The sequence below is a fragment of the Odontomachus brunneus genome, unplaced genomic scaffold (genome assembly GCF_010583005.1).
Source record: "Odontomachus brunneus isolate Ranch 3 - 2012 unplaced genomic scaffold, Obru_v1 Obru_scaffold_072, whole genome shotgun sequence".
Lineage (NCBI taxonomy): Eukaryota > Metazoa > Arthropoda > Insecta > Hymenoptera > Formicidae > Odontomachus > Odontomachus brunneus.
Window position 1 is genome coordinate 1,708,984 of NW_022639522.1, and position 14,751 is coordinate 1,723,734.

Sequence of the window (14,751 nt, forward strand, 5' to 3'; positions counted from 1 at the left end):
ACACACACACACACACACACACACACACACACACACACACACACACACACACACACACACACACACACACACACACCACACGCGCGCGCGCACACACACACACAGGGTGTCTCACACTCTTCTCCGGGCATTTTGTGGGGACGTAGAACAGGTGGAGGTGAATATAAAAGTCCTATACTGTTTTGCGATATTCGCAATAATTATCGAGATATTAATTGTAGAAAATTTGTGAATGATCATGCAGGATATGGTAAATGAGTTATAATAGCGACGATTGCTATCGTGTATTTATACTTTAGATCAAATTGAACAAAAAAGTCCTCTATCATTTTGCAAATAATCACATAGATTTTTAATTATTAATTAAAGAAGATGAGTGCATTATTACGCAAAATTGCACAATAATCTTCTTTAATTAATAATTAAAAATCTATGTGATTATTTCAAAAATGGTAGAAGACTTTTTTGTTCAATTTGACCTAAAGTATAAGTACACGACGGCAGTCGTCGCTACTATAACTCATTTACCATATCCTGCATGATCATTCACAAATTTTCTACAATTAATATCTCGATAATTATTGCGAATATCGCAAAACGGTATAGAACTTTTATGTTCACTTCAATCTGTTCTACGTCCCCACAAAATACCCGGAGGAGAGTGTGAGACACTCTGTATATATAACGTTAATTAAGAAAGAAAACGCATGGCAATAGTTTTTGTGTGCTATTTTAAAATAAAAATATATTTGTATAAAAGAACATTTCGCTTGAGCGTAAAATATTCGCTTGTAAAATATTCCGAAAACTGTTTTTTCTGTTGGCAGTCAACAAATAGCCGTAAATGAACGTGGTAAAATCACGAGGAAAAATAAGTTAAAGAAAGTCACGTCAATTTTAAAGCTATTTATTGACTGTCAAAAGAAAAGGATAATTCTCAAAACATTTTACAAACACACTCAAGCGATATATCTGTTCTTCCTTTTATATAAATATATTTCTTTTCATATATTTCTTTTTACTTAAAAATGAAGGAATTTTTGGCGCGTGTTTTTCTTTCTGACGTCATCAATCCAGGATTCCGCAGCAGTGGGAACAAAAGTCTTAAGCCTGATCTACAGTGTACCCTTTGCTTCTTGTTTCTTTCCCTTTATCTTCCTCTAACTCTCTCTCTTTATCTCTTTTTTTATCTCTTTACTTTTATCTCTTAGACCTTTAGCCTTTAGTCAGAGAAAATATAGAGAACAAGAAACAGAAAGCAAAGAACACATTGGAGGTTTTAGTAACGACATGTTTCTGTAAAAGCGATAAACGCTGGCATAATAAAGTCACGCGTACGTAACAGAAGCCATGAAAAACCTAATAACATTAACTTTACGTCGCTATCGGCGAATCTTTAGGTTTGCGCGTTATCATTTCGGCGTGATATTTTATATGCGTTACATAAATTTTTCACGTTTTTTCGGATAGAAAACGCACCGTTTGAAACTCTGCCATGCCGTGGAAATCATGGCACGCGTGTTGCTTCGCGAAATTCCAGGATGCCGCAATTATTTGTTTTCCTCTCTTCCAATTAATAATCTCGATTGCATTATGCAAGAAGAATCTCAGGGTAAAAGTGCGCTGCGCGGAGTTAAATGTCCGATCGCGAGTGTTTGTGCGTGCGTCATCGCGTTGCAGGAGCAATTCACTTTGATCGCGTATCGCATATATTATAGTCCCTTCACCGATCTCCCTTTCCGCGCGTATCAGTTTCATTGACCGCAGTGACGATCAATGTTGTCTCTGTCATCCAGGCAGTCGCTTCTCATCTCCTTCCCACTCCGCCATTCATCCTCGTCGTATGTCGAAATTGCCTCTTTCTCGGCGTGTACGCATTCCTCGCGCGTACAGGGTGTCCTGTTGCTATCTCGTGTATTGTATTAAGGGCAGATTTCTTAGGGGATATCGGCAGCGCGATTTTTAACGGTGCAGCGTACCTCATGCACATAAAGTCCGCAAAGTGTGCTCGATTTTGATCTTAGTCCCTGTCCTCCCTTCTGCGCATATGTGTGATCTAGCTCGATATTGCAATAAGATGTCCTGCGTTTTCTCTTAATCAATTTTCGTCAGTTATTATGATTTTTTAGCTAGTGCACGGAAAAAATATTGTAGTATGAAATTCTTGTAATTCTGAACTATTTAGAATTATGATCGAAATTACTATACATCCTTTTTGAAAATATTACGTACATTTGAATTTTTAATACGAAATTATTGCAATTACTTGAATGTTTTTTATGTCACATACTAGGTAGAGAATCATCAAATTTATTATTTCTGTAGTAATTTATATTACAATTTCAGTATGATTCGAAGATTTGATACATGATTCAAGAAATATAAATAGCAGTAAGTTTTTCATATTCGTTCAACAAGTCAAGCAATTTTCTTCTCTCTAATTGTATTTATTGACAAATTTAACTTAAAAAAAGGATAAAAAAGACGCAACTAGTAAAAAATAAAAATTTCCTTTTAATTAATTTTAGATATCCATAAGATATCCATAATTTTAAATATCCATATGGCTTTTTTGTTTTAACTAGATAAACGCATAGACTACCTGTTGTCAAGAAAAAATAAAAAAAAAATCATTTTGTAAATTGGATTTTTTCATAACTACGGCCAATTAACTATTTGGTTTTTAATTGTTTTGAAACTATTGTCTAGGCGGTGTCGGCTTTGAGTTCTGACCTCTCGTCGTGGTAGGCGCGTTCGACTTGCAGGTTACCCTGTACATTTACTAGCACATCCGAGCCATTATACAATTATCGTGTTTCTCGCTCGCAGCCATGGCGCATGGCTTTTGTCGGCTCGCTCGCGTCAAAGTGCGCTCGTCGAACCGAGAGGTAACTCGATTCATCTCCCGTTCGCGGCAACAGTCGGCGTCGAAACGTTGTTCCGCAGGCCGACGGAGCTCGCTTATTATTGTTTACGTAATGTTTACGTAACGGCACATACGCGGCCGTCGCTGTAGCAGCAGCAGCAGCGGCAGCAGCAGCAGTCGCGATACGCTCACATCGACGAAGCGCGCCCTGAGACTCGCATCTTGTTCGGAACTGCAGTTACGCGCGACAATCGCAGCCCTTAATCCTTTTACGAATGTAGAGACAATGCCTCCCGGGGAGCGTCTTCCGTTCTGTTTGCCACCGTGATGACTAGAAGTCTAGACAATTGTGATGTTTAACGAAGGTATCTTAATTGATTTCTGCAAACTCAGGGAAAATATTACTTTCAATTTGAAAAATTTTAGTTTGAAAGGACACTCGAATTTTACTCGATGTATTCTGAAGTAAGAAACAAAAAACTTGGAAATTAAAATTATATAATTGTCAGTCATCGTCAAGAGGATACCTTAATCTAGAAAACTACCATGTTCAATGAAGGTACCTTCTTGATGATTGATTTCTACTTGTAAATTCAAAGAAATATTATTTTTAATTCAAATTCTTACAATCAGAAAGAATTTTACTTTGAGGGGATATTTGAATATTTTCCTTGATATATCCTGAAGCAAGAGAAAACTAGAAATTAGAATTGCACAGTCACATCGTCAGGAAAATATCTTAATCTTGAGAATGATGTGACGAACACCTTCTCAATTGATTTCTGTAAATTTAGAGAAATATCACTTTTAATTAAAATTCTTATGCAGTCAAAGAGACCTTACTCTGGAAAGATGTTTAGATATTTCCTCGATCGGTACGCAGTCAGAAATAAAAAGAGACCCGTAAATTAGAGTTACACAATTAGTTATTAATGCCACGAGGAAGTTACCTCAATCGTAGCGGGATATATATTTCGCATTCTACTCTTATCTTGAATCGGTGCAACACTTTGCGCAATCTTCATTTTACAAGGCGATACGTTACGAAGATAATCGCGAGAATATAAAAAGGCCGCGTGGTTTCCACTGAATCGGACGCGACGATTTATCGTTATGAATCACGCGTCGCGTCTCGCGCTTTATCGACGGCGGCGAACAATGTTTGGCACTTAAATCCGTATCACGTCCCGATGAGCGATCACTTATCGGACACTCGCGGGGGCGAAAAATTACACAGCGCGCGGAATATGGAACGGACGTTGGGAAGGAAGCTGTGAATAAACGCCTCTCGCGGCGGCCGAACGAGTTCGATTTCGCGACGGCGACGGCCACGTCGATGCGTGAATCATTTTATCGAGGCTGTGAATAACATTACGGCCGATATATCGCGGAGAGCTTTGCGCGCCGAAGACAACGAGTCTTTAAGGCTTGAAAGGGTGATTTAGCGAACGGCGCTGATCGCTCGCTCACTCGCTCCCAAGAATTATTAACGATCGCGCACCCTTCCTTCGCTCCTCTTGAATTCCTTCTTCCTCTGTGGCTTCGTCCTCTCCCTCCTCCCCTCCCCTCGCTCCGCCTGCTCTACCTACCTGTCTATCTACCCTTCACGGAACGATCATTTGCGTCGATCGTGAGATTCCGTCTCGTGGAAAAATTGCATTAGCCACCGCGAGCGAGTACCGGTAATGTGTCGCGCATGAGAACGACGACGAGTTCACTTTATCACTGAACGACTCGTAAAAGTACGTTGCATCGATCGCGTAATGTTTCTTCTATTTACGAATCACTCGCCGAGTGAATCTATGGGACGCGGAATGGTAATAAATCACATCGATTAGTGGACATGGTCACTATTTTTCTGTCTCTTTCTCTCTCTCTTTGTCGTTTGTGTGTCGATGGCCAGTTGAATTTTTCAATACGATTTCGGTACGTTGTGTCGTTTTCGCGCACAGATAGTGATTTACGATAACCGCGACATTTTTGGCGTGATTTTAAACGGAACGCGACCGAGGTGTAGTATATTTCTTCCCCCGGCCGTTAAAAAGTTATAAAATCCGCGCAGTGTGCTTTTTGTTTTTTTTACAACGTCGTTTGCGCAACTTAATTTCACTTAAATGACGGCACGTGTTTCCGCTCTAATTGCAGGCTGAGGACCTCCTGGACGACATCCTGTCGTTCGAGGCTGGCTCCTTGGGTGACGGATTGAAGGACGGCCAAGCTGGCAGTCTAACGAATATACCGGAGCTTCAAATTAAGCCGGAACCTCTTCTGCTTACCGAGGCGGAGATCCACGCCCTTGCAAAGGACCGACAGAAGAAGGATAACCACAACATGAGTAAGTGGAGCTGCTCCTTTCGATTGGTACTTTCGTCAAAGAGTTACCGTGCCATATTTTCATATATTAATTTATAGATTATTACTAGAGCCGTGTCTTTCACAGTAATTTGAAGATTCATTAATTTAGATTTTTAGTAATTTAGATCCAATAATGTAAATTTCCACGATGTGATGTTTAACGTTCTGACCTCCTTAAAAACTCTGACGCGTTATATATATATATATATATATATATATATATATATATATATATATATACATATAATTTTAACACAATCTGCAAATCAAGAAAAAATTTCTAGAATTAAATTTACGAAAATTTTCTGGACCAAGCAAATATTCAAATAATGAGTATATTGGGCCACAAAACGGTTTGGCGTATTTCGAGCGTATTGCAACTTCAAAATGTCAAAATTGAATATTAACATTAATGTCATCACGTTATCTTATACTTATTTTCACATCTTCTACTGTCACTTCTGTTCTTATCATAACCGATTCATAGGCATCAGCAATGCCTCTCAATTTTGACATCTTGAAGCGCTGCAACTTCAGTGCTAGAAATGCGTTCAAACATTTTGTGACTCAGTGTACGTACGTTTCGTTGCCAGTGTGTTAATTTCGGTGAATGATACTTAAAATATTTATATATAAAACGGTTTGTCTTTCATTTGTTCGCGCTCGCGGTAGAATTGCGAAAAACGCGAGTTTGGCACGATAAAGCCTCGAATGTCGCGCTTGTGCAAATTCCGCCTCGCGCCTCGTGCCTCGTGCACGTGGCTGCCAACAGGGTAAGGTTAACGTTTTCATCATGATAGAGCCGTTTTGAATGTCGCCCGATAGGCAGACTGCAAACAAATGTTCCCGTGTTTATCCGTGTAGCAATAATTGATAGGCGCCGTTGTGTAATTTACACCTGAATGCTAGCAATCGGCGGTGTCTCGTTTGCTACCATTACACTGTCATCGTCGTCGACATTTACCACGTTACACTTATGTCAATACGGAGGCTACGACGTAAGTGGAGTATTTAAATGACAATGGAAGAGTGTCGCCCCGTTCACTGCGTGCGTCGCCGACATCGACCGCCTATTATTATCGCAAATGTAGTCAATTAAACTAGTGCCTGTCTGTTATCTGTTGACATGAACAACGACGGCCGACCAAATATAACTTCGCGTATTCACGTTGTCAGCGTGAATTGTAACTTTAATGAAAATTGCCGCGTGTCGTTTCTCGTTATTACGTCGACGATGACTTCTTGAATCTATTACTTTTTCATAGGAGAGAAAATTCAATGTCTCTAAATAATCTTTTTGTTTTTTTTCGCGAACAGCACAGCGTCTCGAGTGCACAGTACTGTCGAGGATCATACTATTTCAACGATAACACATTTGTCGTTCTTCGTTACATTGGATGATCTTAATTCTTCAAATTTACGCGTGATGAATAAGCAATGAAGATAAGTAATTGTGTGACAAATACAGGCGCACGTGTCGTATAAAATTTCATATATTCATTTTTTCCCAAGGACACGCGATGCGCGTGTATTTATATAATGATAACACTGCAAATTTAATTTTCGCTCTTGCTTTGATGACGATGTTGCTGTTTTCCTCTATTATCGCACATGCCGCACCATGCATTCTTTAATTTAATAGAATTACACACGAGAGATGTTATATGTAAATAAAAAGAAACGCACACAGGCTTGAGATTTAATACTTTTAAGCGCGACACACACACACGCGCGCGCTGTTTTTTTACGAGCGACGTGCCAATCGATTTGCAGCCGTCGGGCGTTTTGTCGTGGGGAAGGTGTCGAACGTCGAAAACCGATCACGGTATGCTATCGTGAGGGATTCTCATTAAGGTGACGAAATGGATTAGCCATAGTGGTGGCGCGCGTAACGAGCGGATAAACAATTTTCGAGCGGCGATATTTGGACAACGTCACCGCGCTTTTACCGTCCCCGTTTTACGATGCGATACGCGTTACGGCGCCGAATCGCGCTGGCGGGCGTTTTGTGCGCGCGACTCTGGCGATCTCGTGGATTTGACCGAGTAATCAGCGAGCATCAATTATCCCGCCTTGTTTTCCGTCGCGACGCGATAAACCTCGCCGAGGCATCGCGGATTTTCCGCGAATCCCGCGCGATAGATGCACGTGCGTACTCATTACACTTGTTTTTTTATTTGCGCGTTTTAAATGTGGCGAAATTCGCAAATGCGAGAAATAGGTGATTTCTGACGTATTTTTTCTGACTAAATTTTATAAATATAGTGCTATTTCTTAGCACAGATATTTGAAACTTTCGACCAGGAACATCATATACACGGAAATCATATACACACATATATACGGAGAAAATATTGTGATAGAAATGACGTTAAAATTATATTTCTTTTCTTAATATTTTTTGCAAAGTTCTAGACACCAAGATTGTGGTATAAATTATTGGTAGAAATAGTAAATTTGACGATTTCTGCCTGGTATATATGATGCAAAGAACATTCAAGTAATTATGTAGTAACAATTATGTAGTAAAAAGTCAATCACGCATAACATTTTTCAACAAATATATAATAATTTCGATCGATATGGTCCAAGGTTGCAAAAATGTTGTAGTTTTTATTACAATATTTTTTCCATGTATCAAATAGTCAGACATCGTGGCTGTTGGTTATTCGAGAAATTGGTAATTTCTAGAATAATCAGCATCATAATGCACGAGTATTTTATATGATACGCCTGATTGGAAATTTCAAGGAAAATTTTATCTAGAAAATGGCATTCACACATACACAATGGCACCGTGCGTGCAAGAGAGGAATGTTCGATTCTCTTCAGATACGGTTCAAGTGAGTTCTCGCCAGGCGAAAATTTTTCTGCGATAAGTACGGTAGTTTTTAATGTCTTAGTTGTATAAGTGCACGCGTGTACAATTTCAAAGTCGTTTTTCTTGCAAACGGAATGACAAGTGGACACAAGATATATTCCACAATTTCGATTTATTTTCGCACGAGAAATCACCCTTTTCTCCCTCGTACTATTCCAGTGTTAATGTATTCTCGTAAATAAGAACAATTTCGGACTTAACGGGCACCTGCATTCATGTTGAGTAGATTCCCGTGTCTCTCCGGCTCCAATGCGAGAATAAAACGCGATAACGCGAAATAATATTATTAGTGTAATTCGCGTAACAATAACGTAACGTCACTTAGCAGGGAAATTGCGTTAACCATCGTGGTCTTTAGCTGGACTTATTCGTCAGTTACGACTTCTCCGAGTCGCGATCCGCGCCAACTCCACCTCATCGTTGTCTCTCGCGATTAAGGCGTCGCTGGAATTGCAAAAAAAAATGCACGCAACGTTCGCGAACGAAACAAACGGAAATCGAGGGCGGATAGCGAGTGCTCCCAGCCGCATTGGGAGGAACTGGAGCGTTCAACTTTCCGTAAACAATCGCGGACGTAATGAAAGGCCGACCTGCCGGACGGCTGGCTGGCGGAGGAGGTGCGGGACGAAGCAAGCAGGATTGAACTTGTAAGAGAGAATGGCGAAGTAACGGCCGCGGAGTACACGGGAGTATAGGAAATAAACGAGGAATTTCGTAAAAATGGTCGCGCGTCGCGCCGCTAATTCGCTCTCCCTCCCCCACCTTTTGTCCCGCTACTTATTTGACCGCTATTGTGCATGCCGCGGTGCATTGTCGATCGCGCGGTGTTCTACGTGTACCATATGCGAGGAACAAAGGCGTTGCTTATGCATCGACGGGACTTATCTTTTTTTCTTCCTTTTTTTTTCTCTTCGTTTTTCCACGCGACAAATGTGCGAGCGTGAGTTCATTTGCGAGCGCATCTCTCCTTCTTCTAATTTGTCCGTTTTTATTAATTGCGGTGTTTTATCCTCTTTATTCGTTTCTTGAGGAGCAACTTTAATTTCGGGTAATTTCGACATTGCCGATTTTCTCTCTCACGATCTTCATTTCGAAATTCTCTGGGGAAAATAATCTTCAAAATTTCATAAAATACGTTGTTTATAGAATTCTGATAAGTACACTGTACGCATGGGAGAAAAGATAGTTGATATATAAAAGAAATATTTATTCGATGGCGGGGGACTAATGGTATATTTTTATTTAAATTAAAATTTTTTATTCAAGTAGAATAAACCATTTTTTTTGTGAAAGACTTAGATTAAATTAAAAAAAGTAAAATTTTAAGAAAATGTATATTTCCTTATTTAAAAATATCTTATACTAGCTTAAACTACCTGGTGTTGCTCGGGTTATCACAAAGTGTCAAGAAGATGAAGTCAAGGGGAGAGTTCAGGTTTCATGTAGCCTATATTTTCCGCAGAGTTCTAGAGAATAACTATGAAAAAGTTTGGTCCAGATTAGTCAAATAGTTTAAAAGTTAATAGAGAACATACAGAAAGAGACAGATATTCTATTATATATATATATATATATATATATATATATATATATATATATAAATTTAAGTAAATATGCGTTATTAGTCCGCGTGAATAAATATTTTTTATTTCTTAGGTATTTCTTCTCTCAGTGCACATATCGAATTTTTCGATATTATTCATGTAAATCCGGTGTATCTTAATCCGTTAAGGTTCAAGAGATGGATGAAGTTATTTGAAGTAACTTGCGATAACCTCAGGTATAGGAAGAAAATCATTTTCTTGCCGCGAAGCAGCGCGTTCGCGTCGCGCGTTCGCTCGCTCGGGGTTAAAGGGCAATTTAGCATTCCCTTTCGCACGGAGACGCGGGCCCAGACTGATGAGGCGCTTCGTCGTAATCTTTGCTCGTATCTCGTATAATTTCTTCCCACCGGAAACGGGCCCCGCTGATTGATGAGACTCGTCGTCTTTGATTAGGAAAGCGTGCCTTTTGCTTCCAAGTGAAAAGCATTGCTTCGCGCATCCTCCCGACATAGAATTGGATAGCTTCGATCTTCGTATTTTGTCCCCTTCCTTTTCCCCATACTCCTCCATCTCCTGCGTGTTCCATCATTCGACTTTCTAGCCTGCTTCGCCCTCTTCCGAATTAACTATCGTAATCTAATCAGCAGGATCAGAGGAAGTTTCTCCTCGTCGTCCTCCGCAATATCCATCTCGCTCTTGCGCTCCCTCCTCCCTTTCTCTCTCTCTTTCTCTCTCTATTTCCTGCGCTCTTCATCGTACTTTACCTCTGGTGTTCCCGTTTCCGTCTGTCTTTCTATCTTCCTCTCTCCTACGAGGCAAACCGAGTACGCGAGCGAGGAAGTTACTGCTTCCTCAAAGTTTTCAAGGCTGCTCCTTCGTGTCCCGCGCGTGCTTCCCACGATCTCCTCGATCGTGTCGCGTCGTTTCTGGTCCCCCGTCCCATGACGTTGTTTACAAATATTTGTTCTCGCGTGAATCAGCAATTTGCAGAATTTGACTTGGCGTACTGTAGGTCTGCAATACGCTTTGATGTGTTCCAGAACTGTGCGACACGGATTTTATTTAAAATCGATTTTTCTCCGACTATATTTACCTCTCATAGGGACAGAGCGTTTGCTAACATCTTGGGCGATTAGGATCTCCTTCTTTCAGATGCAAAAGTTCGATACATATAAAGATATATATGTTGTGATCTCTGTGTGTTGAGAATAGATTATTTTATTGTGAACTGTGCGTAATGACGGATAAAGAAAGCAAAGCGATGAAAATTTATCTCTCGCGGTAACCCAACATCGCCGAGTCATAATTTATTATCAAGTGTACGATCGGGACGCGAAAAAAATTCCACGGTGCGTGGTCCTCGTTGAAGGAAACAAAATGATTTCCTCGTTTTCTCCGGAAACTTCTGCGATCCTTATCGCGCGCTCGAAGTCGATTAATTTCGACGTAGATAAAGAGCTGACGTTATTTATCGGCGTATCTGTGTACGAACAAAAAAAAGCGAAGGAGAAATTGATCGGCCGTCCCGCGACGGTGTATTTTTATCGATTAATTTCGACGTAATGCACCGCTTCCCTCGCCCAACGGGGAAGTGCTGCCTGTCAGTAAGGCGTTTTGACAAATTTGCTTTCTCGCGATCGCGATATCGGAGTCGTGCCGATAGCGAGCCGTGCGCGGCTTGACCTCTCGCACCTTGGAGAGATACCTGGCCGGAATAATCGATCGGGAACGGGGTCACGTGCCAATGATAGGGCGATCCGGTTCGGCAGTCTTTTCCGCAGGGGAGATACGCTATATCCTCCGGAAAGCGCGATATGCCTCCCCTCCGGATAACTTCGATACGGGACGACGATACCTCGGTATTTCGGGGATAGGACAATTCGACCCTCGACGATTCGCGCGAACGACGATATAGTTTATTAGGATCGAGCGATCGGAGGATATCGCGTTTGCCCCCAATCGCGCCAAGTGGCTGTAAACTCGAGGAAAATAATAGCCCGCGAGCGTAGGTGGATCTAGACACGAGCTCCGAAGAAATATAGGCGAAACCTACACACCTTCCGCTCTATTCTTCATGTTTGTATTCTTTTATTCTTCTGGTCTGCTCTATCCTTCATCCAGGAATTGCAACTGGAAGAAGGAGAGGCAGTCAGTAGAAAAACTTCACCAAGTATTTGAAGAAGAAATGTTCACAGATACTTTTACATATCTACATCAAAGGTGTTTGCCTCTCATTTTGTAACTTTAATTTTATAATATGATTTCATAATGTGCGAGAACTCGCTAACGTCGCTGATCGTTGCAACGCAATTGCCAGAGACTTCTTCCCGGGTAGGAATTTAAAAGAGGGCTTGTAAAGACCTCTTTTAGATAGTTTTTCCCCATTTCTGTCTAGGCGCCATTCAGGCAAGCCAGAATAGGTCCTGTACAGAGATGTAACGCTTTTGTAAGTCAGGGCCTGATTTGTAAATTTGACAAGGCCCTGTTCTGGCACGCCTATATAGGCTCTATCTGGACATGCCTAAGTAGAAAATAATATTCTTTTATGTATAAATACGTATTATTTTTTTCTAATAGAAACTATATTTATTCTAATTAAACTATTCGTAAAGGTTACAAACGCTTGCTGATTTTATTTGAAAACTTTAGATTACTTGATTCCAATGCTACATCACATTTAAAATTTCTCACTTGACACTGGTGGGACTCGACCTGGACTCTGCCTGAGGCATCTCTGGATTATGAATCTCTTGCCTTAGACACTACGCCACTTTATCAATCGATATAAACGTCTTACATTTTGTCCATATGTGTTGTGATTAACACAATAATATAATTTTTTGATAATATAACTTAATAAAATGATATAATTTTAATAAAAATTATATTTTTCGTACTTTTATTGTTAATTTAACCCTTAGCTAATGAGATGAGATCTACAAAATCCCGCACTTCCATTTCGTTATTTTTAAATTTTTATAGTACAATTTTTTTATTGTTGATTGTTATTAAATAAATAAAGACATAAAAGACTATAAACTTTGAGTAATTATAAAGAAGTATAATTAAAAGAAAGAGAAATCCATCTTATTATATAAGATTTCGTTAAATTATTTAAATTTATATATAAATATATAAATCAACGCTTATTATAAGCGATTTCTGAAATATTTTAGTGAAAAAGATTTTGATAAAATGTTTCACAAATATTTCTAAATTATTTCAATGTTATATTTCAATATAATTTCCAAGTTATCTTTTGGAAAGCTTGCTGTGGAACCTTATGTGGACCCGCTTTATTTGGAAGACTGTATTTTTGAGAACCAAAATCAGGTATTTTGGTTTTACTTTAAACTTATGTGAATTTTACTTCAGTCTAAGACTGTAAACTAAAATTCTGTAAGACTTTAAACTATTTCAAGAATTGAATAAACGAGACCCTGACTGAATTATATAAATACATGTCTTGTTGTGTTGATGTCTACGGACATCCACATCTGTGCCTATTTTGGGCCTATTTACGAATTTTCCTTTAGAAATTCTTTTGCTTGGCCATATGTAGGCTTAACGATAGCAGGACTTATTAAGGATATCCCCAACAGCGCCTATTTAGAGTCTATTTAGGAAATTCTACTATTTTAGGGCATGCCTATCTAGGCCCTTTACGGACTTGGGACATGCCCCGATAAAATCCTACCCGAGTTGATACTGAGAGGTCTCGACGAAATCATCCAATACGCGAAGCAATAACAAAGTCATTCTCTCGATAATAATTACAGACACCAATCAACCCCCGGCCCTTCAGTCACCTCGAGCTGGGTAGACGGGTTTGGGGAATATGGGGAAGACTCAAATCGTTCGGTACGAGTCGTTGACGTGCGATGCACGTCGATCCGGTCGCGCGATTAGCTGCGAATTAACGCGATCTCTCGCATCTGCCGCGAACGCCATGATTGATGCGCACAATTTCCGTTTTCAGTCGAGCGACGGCGGCGTTTCAACATCAACGACAGGATCAAGGAGCTCGGCACCCTCCTGCCTAAGACCAATGACCCGTGAGTACGAATTTCTCTTGTTCCGCTTCTTCTTCTGCTTCTACTTCTCTGTCCTACGTTGCTCGCTCTTCCTCTCCCCGGCTCTCCTACATCGGCCTCCTCTCGGCTGTCCCTTTTGCACCTCGTCTCGCTTCTCTTCTCGTAGTCCTCTTATTCTCCACCTTTCGCTTTGCACATTCCCCACGGACCATTATTTCCTGTTCGTGACCCTTTACGACGAGTTAGTCCAGGTCAGGTGCTCGAGACGAGAGGCTTTCACCGGAAGTCCATTCTTCGCCCCCCTCCCCTGCCCTCCGCCCTTCCCCTTTCTCGTCCCGGTCCTCTGCCTTTCCTACTTCCCTTCCTCACTCGTTGGCTCTCCACGGCTGCTCGCTCTTCCTTCCTACCTCAGCTTTGTTTCCTGTCCTTCCTGCTCTCAAAGCTCAACACTTCCTTGCTGGGACATCCTTCGAGTCGGTGAATGAAGGCAAATGCGAGGAAAAAATGATAGCGGGAAGCGGAAATGCGGGGATGAGGAAAAATAAGTTCATTCCTGCTTGGTTACTTCGTGCGTTGTCGTGTCCTTTGGTCAATATGGGATTCACGCGTTTTCGTATTCTGGATCAATTAATTCGCAAAATCTGCTCCTCGTGATATTACGATTTTGTTATATTGAAAAGTTCTTCTTTTGCATATTTATTGATATTTTAGTTTGAAGAAGAGCAATCGGAAAAAGTCACTTCTGCATACATTTATTTAAAAAATAAATTTGAAGTTATGATGTAATTATTCCAAAGTTATAATTATAAGTATTGGTATAATTGTATTAGGTATAATTGTGTAGTCGAGGACGAATCACGCGTTGTTATAATTTTAACACCACATTATATAATTTGCGACACTCCAGCATTTTCTGAGATGTCGGTTCGATAACCGACAGGATGTAATAAGCCTTGATGTATCGTTATTTAACGTTGCTTAATTATCTACAAACCGGACATGTATCAGTATCATAAAAGACCTTATCTGTTACCGTTTTATGTTACAGAGTCAGTTGTAGAAGTGGAAAAC

The 14,751-nt window shown here is 40.3% G+C and overlaps 1 protein-coding gene across 2 annotated transcripts in view; it reads left to right on the forward strand.

Annotated features, from left to right (window-relative positions):
• LOC116847017 (transcription factor EC) overlaps positions 1 to 14,751 on the forward strand; it is a 104,521-nt gene that overhangs the window by 71,349 nt on the left and 18,421 nt on the right. For both annotated transcript variants that reach the window (XM_032821563.1, XM_032821564.1), the window contains exons 4-5: positions 5,012 to 5,201; positions 13,626 to 13,701. In XM_032821563.1, the coding sequence (XP_032677454.1) occupies positions 5,012 to 5,201; positions 13,626 to 13,701 (266 nt within the window). The remainder of the gene's footprint in view (positions 1 to 5,011; positions 5,202 to 13,625; positions 13,702 to 14,751) is intronic.